General features: G+C 48.2%; 1 protein-coding gene across 4 annotated transcripts in view; it reads right to left on the bottom strand.

The window, feature by feature from the left end:
- LOC144162744 (dihydropyrimidinase-related protein 2-like) overlaps positions 1 to 20,791 on the bottom strand; it is a 90,231-nt gene that overhangs the window by 43,775 nt on the left and 25,665 nt on the right. The window contains exon 1 of one of the 4 annotated variants that reach the window (XM_077693384.1): positions 4,219 to 4,830. The exons of the other annotated variants lie outside the window; for them this stretch is intronic. Within the exon in view, the coding sequence (XP_077549510.1) occupies positions 4,219 to 4,266 (48 nt within the window). The 5' untranslated portion in view covers positions 4,267 to 4,830. Of the gene's footprint in view, positions 1 to 4,218; positions 4,831 to 20,791 lie in introns of those variants that run through there. 4 annotated transcript variants of the gene reach the window in all.

Consider the following 20,791-nt stretch of genomic DNA (forward strand, 5'->3'; position numbering starts at 1 on the left):
AGCTTTGCTGTAAAGTCTCTTGCCTTTGCGGCACGAAGCTCTCTAGCGCGAGGCGTAAACGAGTGTCCCGGTGTTTTTTTTTTTTTTTTTGAACCGTGACTACATGAGACGAACGATCATTACGACGACGACAGGAGACGCCAAAATCCCCAGCCCCTAAGAGGCTTCGCCCCTAAAATCCACCAAATATCGCCCCGTGCGTTCAGGAGGTATACGTGAACAGGTGTACGTGGACCTTGTGTGCTCTTATGTTACGAAAAAATGTATTGGCAATCCATTCAGAGCACGCCAAATAGCTCGAATCTGAGATCACAGCGATAGTGGCATCGGTAGTAGAATCAATAACGATAAGATGGCCGCGTGGTATGCTGCTATCGTTGACACTACACGAGGGGAGGTTTGCACAATAGAGGTTGGGCAAAGGCTGTTGCGCAATTCATCACTATATCACAGCAAGACTCGCGCAATCTCTGGAAAGCGAGATTGCGTTCAAACCTTGAATTACCGCCGACTACGCAAAACAGCACCTACCCTCACCAGCACACCTATAACCCTTTCCACCTTTGTGACTTTACCAAAGGACTTGGGAATTCTCGCCTTGACCCCAATACCCAGCCACTAAATACGGCAGTGGGACGACATGCTGACCACCTCAGACCTCGGCGACCACCTCCACGTTGTCAAGAGGGCTCGCCGGGCGGCATAGGCCCGAGGAGTCGTGTACCGAAAGGACCTCCTTTCGCCATGGGTCCGCAATTTCCATAAAGGGCGGAATTGTCAGCTTTGTCCATGTCAAACTGCCCATTTCTAGCGAGCCCTGATTGGCCGAAAACAGACGACCCAGAAGCGACTCAGCACAAGCAAGGCGGGGGACCTCAATACGTCACGATTAAAATGGACGCGAAATGGTTTTTTTTTTTTTTTTTTTATGGACACAACTCCGAATTCAGCGCCAGTTTCGGTCCCATATAAACGATTATCCCTCTGTAGATTGTATATATCTTTTTTGTTTTGTTTTGTTCGAACTCCTCCGTACCATTCCTAACGCAAATTTCTTCCGGAGTCAAATCGTTTCGTATCTGTGCCGCGTGTCAGCTACCACCGCCAATGTTGCGTCCAACGCAGACGTGCGCACCTCCGCCTCGTTATCGTGCCTAAGAGGTCAGGCGAAACCTCCACGCTCATTTCTCCGGGCAGTGTATTCGACGGGGGGGGGGGGGGGGGGGGGGGGGGGGGGTTCGCCGCGTACGCGCGATAAGGGCGTGTACAGCGAAGGCACAGCGCGGGGCCTTGCAGCACGCCGTCGACTCGCCGGGAGAGACGTGTACTGCCGTCACGGTTCCTAGTCGAGAAGAAACGCCGGAAAAGATCGGACAGTCGGAGGAGATGTATTGTTCCGTCGTCGACCGTACACGACGTGCCTCGTCGCGGGCGAACGTGACAAGATATGCACTTCCCCGATAGATTGTTGTACAAGGAACACGCGTAGTTGGCAGAGTGCGTACGTACAAATTAGTTCTGAGACCGTTCATTTGTGGACGGACGCACGTTTCATGAAGGTGGTGTTCCGCATACGGCAATATTTTACCTCAAACAGAGAACGACGAAGCTTGAAAAATGGGGAGCAAATAGAAAGAACCTACCCGCCGCGGTGGCATTGTGCTGTTGAACCCTAGGACGCGGGTTCGATACCCGGCCGCGGCGGCCGCTTTTCTGACGGAGGCGGAAAGCAGAAACGCCCGTGTGTACGCGATTTCGGCGCATGTTAAAGATCCCCACGAGGTCAAAATTAAACCGGAGCAATCCACTACGGCGAGCCTCATCGCCTGCGTTGCGTCGGAGCGTTAAAACCTACAATCAATAAATCAATTAAATAGAAATAATTTAAAACAAAGGGGAAGCCTTATCTCAGTGCCAACGTTTTGACAAGAGGACTTGGCTTCTTCGGGGCCCAACAACCAAGTCAATAGGACCTGTCTTCGCCCTGACGTAGACAAGTCTTCTTGTCGAAACGTGGGCGTCAGGCAGGGGCCCAACTTCTGTTTCATGTAAATTTAGTACGTTCGATGTCTTATCTGTCAAAAACCTCGTATACAACCACGTCTTAAAAACTGACACCGGAAACAGAGCCAGCTTTAAACGTTGACGGCGCAAGAAGACTTTTTCGAACACTCCGTAAATTTGCAGATTAATAAGTAGTTATATCATGGTGATGTCTCGAGGTATTGGACACGGACGTGACTTTTACTAACTAAAAAGTGGCGGTCGTCGCATCCAGCAAGGCGGGATATGTTCGAGAATGGCCCGTCGTGGTAATTGATGTTAGATATGTCAAATTTGCCGCTTTCGACGCACTTTCGACTCCTGGCCTGGCCGCCCGAACGAATTTCTGACGACTGTATACACACGCGCAAGAAAGATAAATTCCGCGCGCATTACACATTTGGGACAATTTACCTCGCGGCAAACTGCAGATTCAATCGCTCAACAAAGATTAGTGGGGAAGGGGGGGGGGGGGTCGGTAATTACAGCCTGTAGACTCATCTGACAGGCCCTGTCACGTCGTACTTCCGGCTGACAAACGTGAGATGATCGAGTACCTAAACTGAATCACGCAAAAACCTTGAAAGCCAATCATTCAAAACTTCTGGCCGTAATTAGCTACATCCATCGTGTTGACAATAGCCCCTCCCCCCACCTTTTTTCCGTCAATTTATTAAAGGACCTCGTAATGAAAATGCGTAACGGCTCACTTATCGATGAAAGCCGCCACATGCGCAGCGACTGGCAACCGCAATTTAAATTCCGCGGGCTTCCAATCGAACCCTGGTGCTTGTTCACGCACGACCTAACCTTCCCCCAATTAAGCCTCAACTTTGGATTTATCTCAACTTTAGCGCTTTGGCGGGATTTGTAGCTGGAACTTAATTTTTGGGGTGTAAAACGAGTTAGAAGGGTGTTAATTTCGAAAGTGCAACACCCAGAAACACCCGCACACTTTTTAAATAGTTCCTTGCATTTTTCTTTTGTACAGCATGTAGTGTCATATCTAAGGGCAGTAAAAAAAAAAAATGGCCCCACAGGCATTCTGCGTACCCTACCCCGGCATAGCGAAAAGGGTTTAATTCACTTCGATTCTCCGCAAATTATTTTGAGCCGCCAGTAAGCTTTCATGCACAAAATTTGAATCAATTTACACTCCGCCCAAACATTTCCCAAGAGACAAAACACAATTGCACGCAGTCACACCGAACATCAGGGACTGCGTATGAAGCATGACTTATTAAAACAATGTAATTACGTAAGAAACATAACCGGGCCGACCAAGCCCTTGTAAGAAGCGCATTCGCCGGCACCAGTGGCGTATATTTTTCTGGGGGTGCTATACGCTGTCAGCAAAAGAATAAACAGACTAGAAGGGAAGATAGCCAGCGCGCAAACATAATTTCATTTTATAATCTAATTTTCTTTTTTTCTGCGTAGTAATATACCTATGCGGTGTGCCCAAAAATTTTCTGAGGGGAAGGGGGGGCGGGGGGCGTTCTGACACCGAACCCCCCCCCCCCCCCCCCCGGCTACGTCCCTGGCTTCAAAACAACAGGAAAAAACATTTTTTAGTCACAAAAAAGTGGGAAGTATTTTTTTTTTTCAGTAAAAACCTGGAAGGCCAATTTTCCGATTCAAGGGTGGCATAAAATTATTTGAGCGGCATTGTATACACCTTATGTATGCGTTCGGTCGAGTTTAAAGTTCGTCCCCGACCTCTTCCATCCAATTTGTATGGTCATTTCGGCTTCGGAACACAGTCGAAATTCAAGACCGCACTTCAAACCCATAGACCGTTCGAAAATGTCGGCGTTCTCCTCTTTCAGAGCTACCAAGCGAATTAAAATTACGATCGCGCACCGGTGAGATCAGACGCGTGCGTACAATTAAGAGCCACACACGATGCCCGAGCTTAATATACATGTAGGCCAGTCGGACGTCTATATATTGACCGCACCCACTATAGCTCCACGCGTGGGCCTATCAGTCGCTTCCGAAGCGCGAGTGGGAAACGACGCTCTGGAGCTACGTTTCAAAATGAAAAGAGGTTAAACCGAACGCCACCCACGCTCTCGGTATACACCAAACTCCTAAAAGGCTAAGGCGGCTAAAGCGCGGGGGTGTCGGTTATTGATCCGAAACGTCGCACTCGCCCAGGAGGGCGCAACGTACCTTCAGGTGTATGGGAATCTTCTTCCCTGGCGTCTTGGTCGGTTCCATCTGTGCGTTTTCGCGGTGGCTTCACAGTCCGAGTTACTGGGTTGGGAATGACCGGAGTCGCGACGATTGCTCCAAACCTTCTTTTTTTCCTTCTTCCTGCTGTGTTTTTTCCCCCGTTCACAGATGCAGAGTCTCTAGGCCACGAGACACAAGTGCAGTCGACGCTAAGGTCGCCAACACGGCGCGAGCGACGAACAATGCTTACACGCGTAGCTTGAAAAAAAAGCGCGGTCTTATATCCGCAGCAGGTGTCTTTTCTCGGTGCCACACGAAGGTCTCTCTCCCGAGCGTTGCGCGGCACAGCCAACCACACGGCGATCAATTTGCAGAATTCTTCGCTCGTAACTCGAACCACCGCGAAACCTCACGTTGCGCTGTATGATTTTTTTTTTTCTCGCGCGCACGCAGCAAGCCGAAGAGGCTCTGATGAAGAGCGACTAGTAGATGTCCGCACCGTGGGATTGGGAGCAGCGAGCCAGCGCTGGAAAAACAGCCGCGACTTCCCGATGCGAGCGAGCGAGCGCGCGTCGCTGCTGTGTGCGTTTATTTGTGCGCGTGTTTGCCAGCAGCGGGTTTCCTGTCGTCAAGCTTCTCCGCGGAGCGCGAGCAGCGTCGCTAGCGACACTGGCGCCGCCCCACGTCAGCGTGTGCTGCAACGGCGCCACCTGCCATCGAGGCTAACACTCCCTCTCTTTATCGTCTGCTTGCAGTAGTTCTAGCGTCGTCTGCTACAAGCGTGCGATTGGCTCTTTGGCGTCCAACGTTGGCGTTACGCCTGCTGCGGCCTTAATAAGTTAATCCACCGGAAAATCGAAAGACGTAAGTGGTATTAAGGACACTGCTTTGTTTGCAGATGAAGCGAGGGCCTGTTATCCGAGTGCCGCAACGGATTTATCCGCGAAGCACGAATACGGCGGTACACCTGACGTTCAGGAACGGTGGACGAGACTTACTGCGCATGCGCCAACTAGACATCAAAAAACAAACAAAGCGATTTTTTTTTGCCGGATGTGACGTCATGCTTAAAGAAAAATGGCAGCTGTTGCGCGGTTATCTCGCTGCGCTCTTCTCGTCGTGATTTTCGCCTGCCGTTGCAGCGGTGCATAGGTGTTTGGCTTACGATTGTGATGAAGGCGCTCTTGAACTTCTGGAGAGCACTTACGGTGGTGTGCAGCGTGTGACCTGGACGCTGAGTGTGTTCGCGTAGCGTAGTACGTTGCGACGGTGACCACGGGCGCCCTGCATCAGTTCTGCCGCCTCGATTTACGACAGTGATGAGTGCGTTCCCGACGAACTTCTGCGGTGTGTTTTATTAGAGCGCCGTGTTGAGGCCGCTGGGCGTTTCGCCGCCGCCGTGTTGTGGCGAGAGGCAGCAACGCCGGTCAGACGAGGGCACTGGGACGGCGCTAGCCACTCCAAACGTAGACCGCAGGGCTGTGTTTTTGTCCCAGTATAACGGAGTTAACCTGTGCGAAGGTATAATGTTCGGAGTCGTGAGGCAGGCAGGTAATGTTCACCATTGCGAAGGTGTAGTAACTACCATGCTGAATAATCTGTCTGCTAATCACTTCGTTGGTCTGAAACCTTAAGCCAGCTGATAATGCAGCCCGGTGGGAGGTAGGGCTGCGCACAGGACAAAGGTTTTTTTGTTGTTGTTACCAGTTGTAGGAACCAAGCCTTAATAATACACATCCAAGCCTCAAGTAGTGAATGAGAAAATATTAACTAGCTGCACTTAGCCCTGGTGCCAAGCATTTTTTTTTTTTTTTTTCGTGGGCCCTCTCAAGTTGCCGTTTTTAAAATTATCCCTTCTGGGGCACGTTCAAGCTGGTATAATGCCATGCATTCAACACACGCTGAACAGTTCACTACCCAATATGTCCTTGATGTGTGCTGTCACATGCCGAAGAACAATATTGTATTTAAGTTGGTGCTTTTAGGAACAGATCTTATGATGTGCAATGCTTTCAACTTCATTTCTTCTGTGTTTAGCGTGACTGAGCTGTGTCTGCAGCAATCTTACCGCAAATAAGTTCATCATCATCATCACCAGCCTATCTACGCCCACTGCAGGGCAAAGGCCTCTCCCATTATTCTCCAATTACCTCGGTCCTGTGCCAACTGTGACCAATTTATCCCCGCAAACTTCTTGATCTCATCTGCCCATCTAACTTTCTGCCGCCCCCTGCAACGCTTGCCTTCTCTAGGGATCCACTCTGTTACCCTTAATGACCAGCGGTTATCTTGCCTTCGCATTACATGCCCTGCCCACGTCCATTTCTTCTTCTTAATTTCTACTAATATGTCTTTAACACCAGTTTGCTCTCTGACCCACGCGCTCTCTTCTCCGCAAATAAGTTATTGCTTGTCAAACAACACAAAAGTACCACTACAACTTAAAACTGAAATTGGTCAGGGATAAGGTTTTGCTTGTGATTTCTCTCTCCAGCAGTGATGACAATGGCAGCAAAGCAGTGGCATTGCTGGGTATAAACTTGCACCCGGGGCCCAGAAAATTTGTCACCCCCTCACATATACAAAACAATTAATAATAAAACTAGTGTTATTGTTATTATTGGTAATATTAATTTCTTCTATTGTGACCATATGAAGGCTGGTTCACACTTGCGACTGTAGCTATCAAAAGCGATTTCTGTCACTCGGCATTGCTCTCATCGCGCAACAAGAGCGATTGGTCTCGACAAATTTTGTGTCTTTCATTTGGATACCAATGTAAAAAAAACTTTTTACAGATACTGAATGCGTGGGCTTCAAAACGTCAATGCAAGCATGCATAATATGCGATATGCGATGCGAAATGAAGCCACAGGATAATTGATGTGTAGTTATTTATAAAGAACTGGCAATATATCAGAAAAGTAAGCAGAAAGATAAGAAGCCGTGTGGTATTAGGCAATAATAGCTACACGAGCTTGGGTTAGAGAACCCCAAACGACGACTCTGGTGCAGATGTTGATACACAACACCGACCTTTTCAGTGAATTAGGCATCGATAAAAATCCTAACAGTAAGAAGCATCATGGTGTGTCACTCGTGAGCACGAAAACACCGTTAGCAGCCGAGAAAGGAGTGGCCAAGAGCTACTTGCGGCAGCACAGGGTGCAATGTGCCAAACCAAAGTGGGGTAGGGGAAAAGTGAAAGGTGATACGCGGCAGTGTTAGAGTACCACATCTTACAGTCGATACCAAGCAAATGGATGCCTGCAAGAGCAATAGAGGTGTGAGAGAGTCTCGGGCCTCGTCAGAAAACGACACTATAAGGTGGTCGCCAGAGGCGTTCGGAAAGCTTCACAGCCCACTGTGCCGACTAAATCATGCAGACGTCATGCGGGCCTGGAGGAGGGTGGCCAGCAATGATAGGGCTGTTTAAAGGCAACACATGCAAGGCAAATAGTCGCTTCATTCTCATCAATTTTCCTGTGTCTAGGAACACACCTTGAACAAATTACGCTTGAAGGATCACAGGCGGAGCCTGGTGAAAGACGGTTGGGGGAGAAATAGAAGCTGTCCCAGCAAATTAACAGCCAGGCTTAAAAAAAAAGCTATTTCCAAGTATTGTGCAGGAAAAGTGGTATAAAATGTGAAAGAAACGGCCGCCCAGAAATTCGGAAAAACCGCCTGCGCCTGCCCGTTTGTCACTAAAGGCAGCCTCTGCGGCAGCATGCAACTGCATGCTGGAAATTTCTCTAAGTGAGAATTTCAGTACGTTTGAAATAGATACATTGTCGGGTCTCTTTATTTCTATGGTTACGTGATTACTGAGAATGGAAGCAGATAGAAAGGGAACATTTAGCGGGGAAAGAGACGACTGGCCGTACATGAGTCGTCTAAGCGGCCAGTGCACGGCTAGTCGTGTGGATGTTTGTCTGCGACGATGTTGTTTCCTTTCGTACGTTGTAAAAAGATTCCACCACACATTTGCAAATAAGTTAATTGACATTGGTGTCTTGGGAAAATGAACACAGTATAAAGTATAAAATGTGAGGTTCGGGCTTACCAGTGAAGCAGCCAATGGAGGAAATCTGAATCGAAGGAGGTTACGAAGCGATAAAGAAAGAACTCTTGAGTAAAATATCAGATTTGTACAGGCCCGAGTGTATCGACGCCACACACTGGCTCACAACCGTTCGGTCATGCCCATCCCGATATGTTGGTGACAACGATTTCATTGACGTCGTCGTACAGTCGACTAGGTCAAGGCAGATCCTAGATGAAACAACCTTTTCCCAGTAGCTGAGGAAATAATATCGCCCTCTCCAACCAAAAGTAATAACCAAGAACAAGACGTTTGGGACCCATCTCGATTCCCTCTTCCTTCAGGGGTGACTGGGGTCGCGTTGTAGCGCCGGTCACTCACAAAGCGCCTCACTGTGGAGCGCGGTGCCCGCGTGTACACAAGTGGTGAGGATTCGGAGGGAAGGATTTATGTTATTTGCATCTTTTCCTCCAGTAGGTCACGCTCCTGGAGCATTTCACCGAAGTCTCTTTTGCGTTCTGATGTTTTGCAGTACTGGGCAACGGTTTTGCAGCCGGACGTCGTCGTTGTGCTGCCCGAGTCGTTCCAGTAGATTTTTCCTCTCCCCAATGCATGGCGAGGGGCACTCAGCTCAAAAATCTTGTATACAGCACCGGGCGTTCTGTCCTTTGTCGCACAGTCTTCAACATTTTTTTTTCTAGTAATGTTCACAAAGCACTCAGCAGAACGCTTTCACTAACACAGAAACTGCCCCTCACTCCCACCTCAATTATCGTGGGGTCTCCCGACCATATACCGGGATGGGAGCACTCAGCGGATCGAATGCCTAATGATAGAAAGTGGGCGACGTACCTGGTGTTTATCTTTTTGTTATGCATTTAATTTCGTTGTCCTGTTTTTTTTTTTTTTCACCCTCCACCTCGAAAGATGAACCTACCAAAGCAAAATATTTAGGTCATCAGCTTCAAGTATTTCTTCACTTAGAACTCCTTGGGACAGCCACACGAAAACCATTATAAAATGGAAAGAAGAGGAACACAAGGCTATCCGCTTTATTTATATGCGCAATGCAGGTACTCATTTGTATTGCTCTTAACTTACAGGAGAATAAAATAAAAAAACAGATTTACCTCATTAAAAGTTAGGTAAATAAAAAAAATGCCTACATAACTGTTCTATTTTTTGCATAATTTGTTCGACAAGCTACTCGTCTGTTGTTGTTCTAGTTTAATTACACGGGCCATATGGGATACGCCCCTTCCATATAATGCCATCTTCGTACAATCGCCACGTGCTGGCTGCGTCGCTGGGCACGATGAAGGAAAGTCAACGACATAAAAAATATGAGCTTCAACGCCCGATATCAGATCCTTCGCGATTGCTTGGATTGCAAATTGGTTGGTTAGTGCAAGCACTGAAGGAATCTGGTGCAACCAAGGGGAAATCGCGACAACCCATTTGTCTCACCTAATGTTGGACACCTGAGCTCCCACCCCTCCTCCCAACACAGGCTTAATTTGTACAGTTAGCTCCTCTGCACCAACCTTCATTGCATGTTTCACACTTGCTTTCATTTCGTTTTAATTCTCAGTCCCCAATTCCTCAAGATTCCCCATATTTTTTTTTTTTTTTCCAGGTCATTTTTACCTTGGTTTCCTCCTGAAAATATGACAACCGGACCGGGGTACACGGTCTCCGGCGCGTCACCGCGAATACTCCAGAAAATGCTAAGCATTCACCACGAGCCCGTACACAATATCCCATGTGCGTAAAAAAAAGCCACATAGAAGACCGCCGAGGACACATGACCAAAGTCTCGTAGGCTTGGATGCCTCCCCCTTCACTCCCCCCCCCACCTACTGATCTCGTCCGTCACCCCAAAAGTGGTCCTGGACGTGATGAAAGGGCTTTGTTAGCCCCCTGTCATCCCATTGAAAAGCAAGCTCACTCGCTACACCCCTCCGAGCATTGCAGTCGTATACCGACACACCCCCTCTCCAGGAATCATTCCTTGTTTGCCTCCGCTCACCCTGCAGCCAATTAACTCCGCAAGCTGCACCCATCCTCGACTACCGCGACATTCCTGGATGCCAAAATTCTCCTCACTTTCTTCATTGTACCAGGAAACAAATTTGAATAGACTGGTGGGGACGTAAATTGAACAGGCCAAAGCTGTGGTCTCGTTACAGTTGTCTTCCAGTTTTCGACTTCAGCATTACACATTGTAGGTGCACAAGTGGCACCCGCCTCTTTACCGAGGGGCTGGTACCCGGGTCCCAGGGACCCCCGGCACCCCCTTAGCGACGCCACTGCAGCTGAGCGTTTTTTGTCGCTACAAACGATAACTTACCTTTTGTATATATATTTAGAGGTGTGTGTGATTATCAGCTTTGCATCTGTGAATTGAATACAAGAAGTTAACTTGGCTGTGAATTGAATAAAATATTTTTGGATACGAATAGTAAAAGCTGGCTGTGAATTGAATATTTTCAAACCACACTATCTTTGTTTTGGTGTTTCTAGAGTGTATAGAGCATAGCTACACCAAAAAAGACAGCTTGGGCAGTCAGAACTAGACACATCTCTGTTCAGGTACTTGCGCTTGACATACAAAAAATTTAATGTAACAGAAAATAAAACATAGACATGCAAACCAGTGCAAGAAGAATTTTGCATACATTGCCATTGAGAAATATGGGTTCCTCAAAATACTGTGAACACACTAAGCATATTAAGTATATTTAATATGATAGGCAGCAGTCCCCCCCCCCACCCTCCTCAATGACTGAAAGGAGGCTGGGCATGCTAGTTACCGGTGGGACCTTACCAACAAGCCAGCAATAATGTTTTATTTCTCACTCCTACTATTATATTTATAGGAAACCTATTTTAGATTATAAATTTTGCTCTCATAGTGTTGCACTTGACCTAACATACACCACAGTTAGCAAACACTTGTTGGGTGCAAGGCATCTACATTGGGCTTTTGGCACGGCTTCGGTGTCATGCAGAGAAACCAACCCGCAAGGTCGTACCACGTAGTGAAGCTTGAAAGTTTGCACGTCTTCAGATAGAGCAAACATTCGTTCCTCTACTATTTGTAAATTTCAAATATTTGAAACAGCTGCAAATCGAATATCAAAAAGTACTCACACAGTATTCTAAGTTGCGAATGTTCACACACCTTCAAATATACTGCCTGGTCACTTCAGTATAAGTGTATAACAAGTTTATACAAATAATTCCATGAATGAAAGTTAAAAATGCTGTAAGGTGTTCCGCATGCAAGTTTGACGCATTTATTTGAAATCACTGATAAGCATTTGGTGCAGTTGATTGGATGGTCAACCTCTCTGTCTTCCCTGTACTATCTCCTACATTCCCCTCAAACTCAACGGGCACGGCTTCATTTCTCCTACTCCCTTCTTTAGACACTGCTATGCTTTCCTTTCTGTCTCCACCGGATTCGACCTCCCTCGAAGAATACGCTATTGCCCTTGCAATAGAGCACACTACTCTTAATGTTATATATATATATATTTTTTCTATATATATATTTTCTCCGACTGTCAGTCAGCCCTTCGTAATTTCGCTTACCATGAGACCCACCCACACACCACTGATTTCGTCACTCTGATACTTGCATCGAATTCTCGGCCACGCTTCACACTGGTTTGGGTTCCCGGCCACGCTGGCATGTGCGGAAACGCCTTAGCAGACGCGCTCACCCGAGTACCTTTCCAAGGTCCGCCCATGTCCTGGCCAACCTTGTACCACCCACCGACGGTTCGTACTCAACACCGCGCTTCCCGCCATTACCAATTACACGCCCAACGCCTATCACGCACCCTGTACCCACCCCCCAGTTCCCGTCTAACTCGTGAGGCTGCGTGCCTCATTCGACAGGCTCAAACCTCTTCACTCCCCTCCCATCACATTCTTCACCGCATCTATCGGCGCCCTGGCCATCCTTCCTGCCCCAGGTGTTCTTCCTACCCATCCAACGCTCATTCTTATGGGGAATACACCCCACCATCTCTTACCCAATCCCTCGCTTTCATCACTTCCTGGGAGCTCTGGCTGTCTCCCCCGCCGACAGTGAACATCCAGGCTGCCCAGGAAGCTCTCTACAAACACGTGCACAGGATCCGCACAGGCATTCAGGAGTACTACGTGGATCCAGTGAATTGAACACTGAAATTAGGACCAGGCATTCAGGAGTACTACGTGGATCCGGTGAATTGAACTTTCAAATTAGTACCTGAGAAATAAAAGTTTGTTCTCTCTCTCCTTCCTTCCTTCCTTTACAGGGTGGGCATTCATAGGGGCATGTGTTGGGTAATATGTTGTGTTGTAGTATGTGTGGGTTTGTAGGCATCTCTACAACGGCTTTGGACTTAGAGGTCGATGAGGGAATCTGGCGGGTCTTTTCTGCTTTCTACGAATCCGTGGCTAGTAAATTTGAGGGCAGCAGTGCGTGCCGCCTCATTCCCTTGTAGTTTAATAAGGCGTGATGTCCAGATGAGGTAGATGATCACTAGCTTTTGTATGCGTCGTAGTGTACTTGAGGTGTGATGCATCCTTCTTGATAAAGGGACATGCTTACTGGGAAGCACGGTGGAATCTGTCATGGCTGTGCTTGCATCTGTTTTTTGCAAAGTTGTGGAAGTGGTGAGTTTGGCGGGCATCAGGGGTTTCTTATGAGTGATTAATGGCAGACGTCCCAGGGTTTTGTGCTTAAATATGCATCAGAACAGTGAACTGAATGAAGGTGGCTACGCAGGCTAGTTGAGACTTCATGGAAATTTTGGCCAAATGTCAGGCATGACTCAAGGAAAGGATAGAGACAGGAATCAGCTTCATCAACGAAGCTTCATTTCCCTCTGAGAGTGATTACAAAGTAAACAAAACCCTCATGTGACACTGCTTTAACACCACATGTAAAAAGCAGTTACAGCTGCTGCACACTTCACACTAATTATTCAGTAATCTATAGTGCATCTGTCTCCCATCTTTATCACATAGGCCTCAAAGATTTCTCATTCCTGTTTTGTGCCATACAACTTCAGCACTCTCGTCGTATCAAATTCTGGCATGCAGCCACCTGGCGTGCATTGTCTTGGAGTAGAGCACAAAATCGGTTCCTGTTCCAGTCGTCAGCAATGCGGCATGCTCCCAACACCACCTGCTAGGGCAGTGCTTTGTCTGCCCTTTGTACCATCAAGATACATTGAAATACGAACAATAAAGCACGTGATTTGCAGTACATGCTGTGCATCATGGTGAAAGGGCTGTGTAGTCACAGTAGGAACAAGTTACAAGAATTGGTGTCCAACGTTTCTGTGTAAATAGCATTTGAGAATGTTAATTTGGCCCACTGCCGCATGTCGTGCGGGGCCCGCTACGGTTATCAAACTTTGTGACTGTGTAGGATCAAGCAGAACACGACGAAGGCTGATAGCAGAAGCACAAACGGGCACCAAATATGGTGGGGGCGAAATAAATATTTTCACAGACCGAACGGTGCCCTCTCGACACCCACGTGCAAGTTGGTCGAACTGGAAGTACATAATACCTTAAACTGCACAAAGCTTACCATCACTCCCAAACCTCCCGCCTCAACCACCTACCAGACGAGACACCCTTGAACTCCTCGTATATCCAGCGCCCTAAGAACAGTTACAAAGTGTGCCCCTCCACATCCGTCAACGCATTTGTACAGCGCCCATACCGCGACATACGCATCAATACGCTCCTCAGGAAAGCAACCCTCTAGAGACCAACGAAACTAACGTGGATAATTACAAACTTTTCATTTCTGCGCGCCAAGAGTCCTCTGCAATGTTTTAGCGAGAATATGCAGCAGCACCATGACCACCTGAATGTAATGTCCCGGAACTTATGACAGCATGCAGCAATTACAAGACACGGGGTTCGACGAACCAAAGCGACGCGTAGGAATCACCTTTGTAGGTCGCAACAGTCTTGATATTTCTTAGACAATGACCGTGTGGTGAGCGACTGTCGTTTCGTGCGAACGATCGTTCGCGGCTGGCCATGATAGCACCGCCGTTTGAAGTTGAAGGCATACGCGCACTCGCACGTCGGAGACGAGACGCCCAGCGGCCTCAACACGGTGATCTAATGAAATGCAGCGCAGAAGCCTGTCGCGAGCGCACTCATCACTCTCGCAAATCGAGGCGGCAGAACTGATGCAGGGCGCCCGTGGTCACCGTCGCAACGTACTACGCGAAAATTAGGCAATCGCACACACTCAGCGTCCCGATCACACGCTGCACACCACCGTGAGTGCTGTCCAGAAGTTCTTAAAGAGTGCCTTCGCACAATCGTAAGCCTGTGCACCGCTGCAACGGCAGACAAAAATCACGGCGAGAATATCGCAGCGAGGTAACCGTACAACAGCTGCCATTTTTTAAAACCATGACGTCACGTCCGGCAAAAAAAAAAAAGATGTCTAGTTGGCGCATGCGCGGTAGAGCTCGTCCACCGTTCCTGAACGTCAGGTCGGCGGTACAGGCGCTAGCACCGCCCCGCCACAGCTTGCAGGACGCGTCGCTTGACGCCAACCGCTTTGAGTCTGGCATCGAGGCTACGAGCGTCTTGCGTCTGCTCGCCGATGCGAAATATCGTCTGCTGCCGCTTCTGTAAACCTGGTCTTGGTGCTGTTTCGAGTCTTGGGGACTTGCAACAGAGCTCGTTGTGCAATTTTACCACGACAATCGCTTCGCGTCACGACCGTCTCCGTCAAATGCAGCGTCGCAATAAATGGACGCGCTGTAAACGTCACGCGTAACTAACTGTGCGGAAAAGCCGGAAAGCAGGCGTTGTGACGACCTTCAGGGCGGGCGTTTTATAGCGCTCCTTTTATTTTTATCCTAAGTGCGCCGCAGCTCTTAACGAGCAATGTGCCAGGATGAACACCTGCTTCGAGCGTACGAGATACCATCTCTTGGCAGATAGACCTGTATGCCACGCATCTTGCTTACAGCAGCTCCTGTTACCGACGTCTGCTCCGATCAAGCAAATGTCATCTTCGGAAGGAAGAAAGGGGAGAACATATGTTGTTTTCCAAGCAAGGAGAAGAATGTCAAAATAAATGTTTTTGAATACTCAACTGTCTGGATTCGTGTCAGAGATGAATCTGCTTTCTCAATGTTTATATATATAGAACAACACCTTTGCCCGCTTGTGACACACAGTGCAAAAAGCATTTGTCTAAGTATGATTCCTGATAATACGGACAAACTTTCAAGTTCCGTTTGAGCTCGCCTTAACAAGAGTTTACTGTATGCGCATAATATTCGTTAGCTTTCCATAAACTAAATAGTACTTATATACGCTACAGTTTTTCTACAACGCCACTGTCACCCCATGCTCATTTGCTGGTTGAGTAAATCAAGTAGCGGTGTACAATACAAAATTAGCTTCGCAGCTTGAGAAGGCACCACAGCAACCATTTTCCCCCGTGTTATTTTTTGTTGAAAAGTTTTCGTACGAGTTTTTGTAATGTTACATCCACTCCCCGTTCTGATTGCAAGCTCGACGGCCAGCAAAAGTGATCTGTTCGCAATTTCCCAACAAGAGCGCGGGAAATCCGAGATTGGCATTAACAAATCGCCACTTTTACTTGTTCGTTTTCGATGATGATGATGATTTGAGGTTTAATGGCGCAAGGCCGACAAAGGCAAAGAGCGCCATGACGATCGTGAATGAGATGAGAAATATTTGTAATAAAGGCACTAGATTAAAAAAATTTTAAGAGAAATGGTGTATAGGGCCATGTTAAAACATAATGAGTATACTAAGAGAAAGGGTGCCTATATGGGGTCACATTAAAACACAGTGAGTGCAGGCACCTAAGGTGTAAAGCCTCAGGTCCCGCCATTGTTTTGCAACACGTCATGAGCACAGGTGAGGTTATGGGCAGCAAGATATGTGTTTTAAAAAATCTACGTCTGCAAGGTAGCTAAAAACTTTTTTGTAAGAGGACATGGGATGGTCTGCAAGAAATAATGAAGGGTGCAAGGGAATATTATATGTGTAAACTTCATTAAAGTGACGTTTCCTTTCAATGTTGCACATCTTGCATTCAATAAGCACATGAAGGACAGATAGCTGCCCTCCACATCGATGACACCGTGGCTTGTTTGTGTCAGTCAACAGGTATGAATGTGTGATGTGTGTGTGGCCGATTCTAAGTCTGCATAAGGCCACTTCTATTGATCTAGCATGTTTCTCAGAAGGAGGTTTTTTCAATTTTAGGTTTAATGACATGTAATTTGTTGCTTATTTCTTTATCCCACTGTTGTTGCCAGTGCTCTCGCAGCTTCCTCCTCACATAAGGTTTGAGGTCTTGATATGGAACCAGCTTAATATCTATGCTTCCACGAAGGGCAGCAGCTGCAGCACTTTGGTCAGCGGCTTCATTTCCAGCAATGCCACAGTGGCCCGGAACCCAGCACACTGTGACAGCAAGCTTGAGACTATAAGCCGAGTACAGAGCTCTTAGAACAACATTAAAAGTTGGGTTTTTACTAGCCTTCAGAGATGAAAGCTTTGTAACAACACTCAGCGAGTCTGTGCATATAACTGAGTTCTTAATTTTGTTTTGGAGAATGTGGTTCAAAGCTAACAGGATACCATATGCCTCTGCAGTAAATATACTAGTGTTCATGTTCATTGTTTTGGACAAAGTGAATATGGGGCCAATTGCAGCACAAGACACCGCTGCAGAAGCCTTCGAGGCATCTGTGTAGAATCCAGCTGCCTTGTATTTGTCCCTGAGTGACAGAAAGTGCTGGGTAATAACAAATTTTGGCACATTTTCCGTTTGCAGTTCTCTGAAAGACATGTCACACTGAATTGGGCAAATGTCCCACGGAGCAACCAACTCATGAATGGAGGTGCAGTAAACTTCAGCAAGAGGAACTTGTAGGTCCTTTGAGAGGCGTGCCACTGCCAAAGGGAAGGGTGGTGCTATGGATGGTCGATTTTCAAAAAGTTTATTATTAGTGTTATTTTTCATAATTGCGTTCAAAGGGTGTTCCTTCATAGGAAGTAATCTTTGCAGCATACATCAGAGCTGTGTAAGTGCGCTGGTACTCCAAGGACCACTGATTAGATTCAACATGAAGAGACGGAATGGGGCTTGTTCGATATGCACCTGTTGCCAAGCGAATCCCCAAGTTGTATACTGGGTCTAACATTTCCAGTGCTGTTGTGGGTTCGTTTTCGATACCCTAACCGCGACCAGAAAGCCATATGTCAAAATTCTTCATGACCTTGGTTAAATTTCCGCGTATTGTAACATTACTGGCTACCAGATTTTAACGCATCCACGAATATCCATGGCAGCTGCTGCTGAAGCACAAAACACCGGTCGTTCCCGTATTTTAAGGGAACGACCGGTGTTTTGTGCCTCGTATTTCACGACTAAGTGCAGCTGCTGTGTGTCAAATGACTTGTGCGAGAGTTGCTATTTTAGAGCGTTGCCACGGAATCCCGATTCGATTCGTGAATCGATAGTCATGTGTCAGGGGCAGGTTCCTCATAAAGACTGCAGCGGATCGATTATCAGCTACGTAATCTGTATCTAAATGATCAGCCCCACAGTCCCTCAGTTGCGTATATTCTATTCCGGTATCCTCCTGAATGAATTCTACGCGCATCCTGTATTCCCGTACTGTACACCTACGGTTTTCACTACAGCAGGCGAGCGCTCGGGACTGGTGTCGAAGGCTCAATCAGACAAGACCTAACGACGTAACCGTCAACGCGACGTTGCGTTTCGTAAACGTGTCTGAGAACGGGGAACAGCTGAGCCGTTGATCAATTCGCAAGCGGGTATAGCAATCGCGGCGCTAGACGAGTTTTTAGCCAAACGCACCTGCCGCCAAGCCACCTGGAAAGTCGTAGACACAGTCGTTGCATGAAAAATTAGGCCTCGGGATTTCGATGACATGCGGGGTATGTTTCCGTGCACGTTCGTGCACGGAAGCTTCGAAGCGCAGCGGCTGCCGCCATTTTATCTTGTCGCAGCCGCTGTGACCATACAAAAATGTTCTCCCACCTCCAGGCATATCTAGTCCACACTATGTTCGTATTAAGCCAGAGCAAATAGGGGAAGGTTGTAAACATGCAGATCGCCGGTGCGCTTAAATACTGATTTAATTTTCGGTCGAAGGGTGTTTTTGTTTCGCGTCGCATCTTCGAGACCATCAGTTTCTATTCACCGCCCGTTATATCTATCCCGTCCCCTTCGCCTTGTACAACATTGTACACGTCGACCATGCATGGCAATGATTGATTGATTGTAGGGTTTAACGCGCCGACGCAGCGCAGGCGATGAGGCGCGCCGTAGTGGAGGGCTCCGGATTAATTTTGACCACCTGGGGATCTTTAACGTGCGCCGAAATCTCGTACACACGGGCGTTTTTGCTTTTCGCCTCCATCAGAAAAGCGGCCGCCGCGGCCGGGAGTCGAACCCGCGACCTCGTGCTCAGCAGCGCAACGCCTTAGCCACTGAGCCACCGCGGCGGGTTTGCATGGCAATGGCAGACATCAAGGTTGTGAGGACCCCAAACGCTTTCGGAAACACGGCTGCTAAGCCTACAACGCAGTGTAGGGCTCGCAAAGTCTACCTCGGAATGTGCCTCCGTATGTTTTGGAAATATCCAGATTGATTGATTGATTGATCAATTAATTAATTAATAACACAAGCACATACACTAACACTAACACTAACAAAATCAGGATCACCTTTAGCGCGCAGCACTTAAGCGTCCGCCACTGTGGCTTGGCGGCTTCGTGGCCCTCGTAACCGAGCGAACGAAGGAAACACCGAAGACAGAAGGAAAATGGAGGAGGGAAGTGTGGCGAAAGTGTGAGAGGGAGGGCGGTATGCGGAGGGAGGCGCCACAGAAGCCCAGCACCGAGAAGACTGCAGTTCGCGCTGCGCACAAATTTCGCATGAGGGAGTATACAGTAATCGTCAGCCATTTTAGGGGCTAAGCCCCTTAGGGGCTGGGGCTGTTGGCGTCACCTGTCGTCGTCGTAATCGTTGTCTCATGCAGTCACGATACAAAAACATCGGTAAACTCGTTTACGCCTCGCACTGGAACGTAACGCGTACTAAAAAAACACCACGACACTCGCTTACGCCTCGCGCTCGAACGCTTCGTGACGCGTACAAAAAAAAAAAAACACGGGGACACTCATTTACGCCTCGTGGTAGAGAGCTCCGTGCTTCAAAGACGAGAGACTTTTACAGCAAGGCTGTATACCTCCAGCCCAAACGGTTTCATCTCCGTTGGCAAAAACGCCAAGGCGCCAAGGATACACTTATACACTGCATGCATCGCCCCTCACCAAGTTTCACTTTCTTTGACAAACGGGTCCTAACCGGAGTTTCAAAACTAGCTAAGCAGCGCGCGTGTATATTCTCAGAAGTACCCAAGGAATGGCGCAAGAAATGCTCCCGATTACCCGCCGCGGTGGCTCAGTGGCCAAGGCGTTGCGCTGCTGAGCACGAGGTCGCGGGTTCGATTTCCGGCCGCGGCGGCCGCTTTTCTGATGGAGGCGAAAAGCAAAAACAGCCGTGTGTACGAGATTTCGGCGCACGTTAAAGATCCCCAGGTGGTCAAAATTAATCCGGAGCCCTCCACTACGGCGCGCCTCCTCGCCCGCGTTGCGTCGGCGCGTTAAACCCTACAATCAATCAAATGCTCCAGATTTTCGCCCCGTCACCAAAAAGATCAGTCTAGCTGGACCCACCTTCGCGCCTTCGTCCAGCCCGTTGAAACGCATTTGCGAAGAGAAATGAGAACCGGCCAGGTGGGAAAACGAGCTAGCCCGGCGCTCCTCCTTCGACTGCGTGCATACCAACATTCAAGCGAGCGTTTTTGCGGCAAGGCTGCAGCGATCTCGTGGGCGCATGCCCAATCGCGGCCGCTGCGTTGGTGCGCACTTAACGGGAGCGATGCGCGTACGCGTGAGACATTTCGGGAGAAAGCGGACTCCATAGATGGTGTCACTGGTATTGAACCGCGCGCGCTGCGCGCTAGTATGTTGCATTCCCTGCGCCGCGGGAATTTGATTCAGTAAAATTCATTATAAACAGATTGTTTTGTCTCGATGACAATCACATCGGTTTTATGGTGAAATTCGAATCGAGGCTAGAGCACTGCACGGGCCTTGCCCGAACCGATTTATAAAGCCCGAGCCCGACCTGGGGCGGTATTCTCGAGTTTTGTCCCTTTTGCGTCCCTTTCAAAAGTGTCCCTTTTGGCGAGCCCTGATTGGCTAAAAGCAAACAACCGGAAGTGACGTAACGCAAGCGCAACAAACCTACTGCCAGCGCCCACCGCCTAACCGGAAGTACGTCACGATGAAAGGGACACAAAAGAGACGTTTTCAAAAGGGACAGTTACCAAGAATACCGCCCCTGGGTCTCAAGCCCGGGCCCGGTCATTTCTTTTATGGGCGAAGCCCCTGGCGTCTCCTGTCGCC

This window comes from Haemaphysalis longicornis, unplaced genomic scaffold (genome assembly GCF_048455015.1).
Source record: "Haemaphysalis longicornis isolate Haplotype H1 unplaced genomic scaffold, Haemaphysalis longicornis Haplotype H1 scaffold_12, whole genome shotgun sequence".
In the NCBI taxonomy this organism is placed as follows: domain Eukaryota; kingdom Metazoa; phylum Arthropoda; class Arachnida; order Ixodida; family Ixodidae; genus Haemaphysalis; species Haemaphysalis longicornis.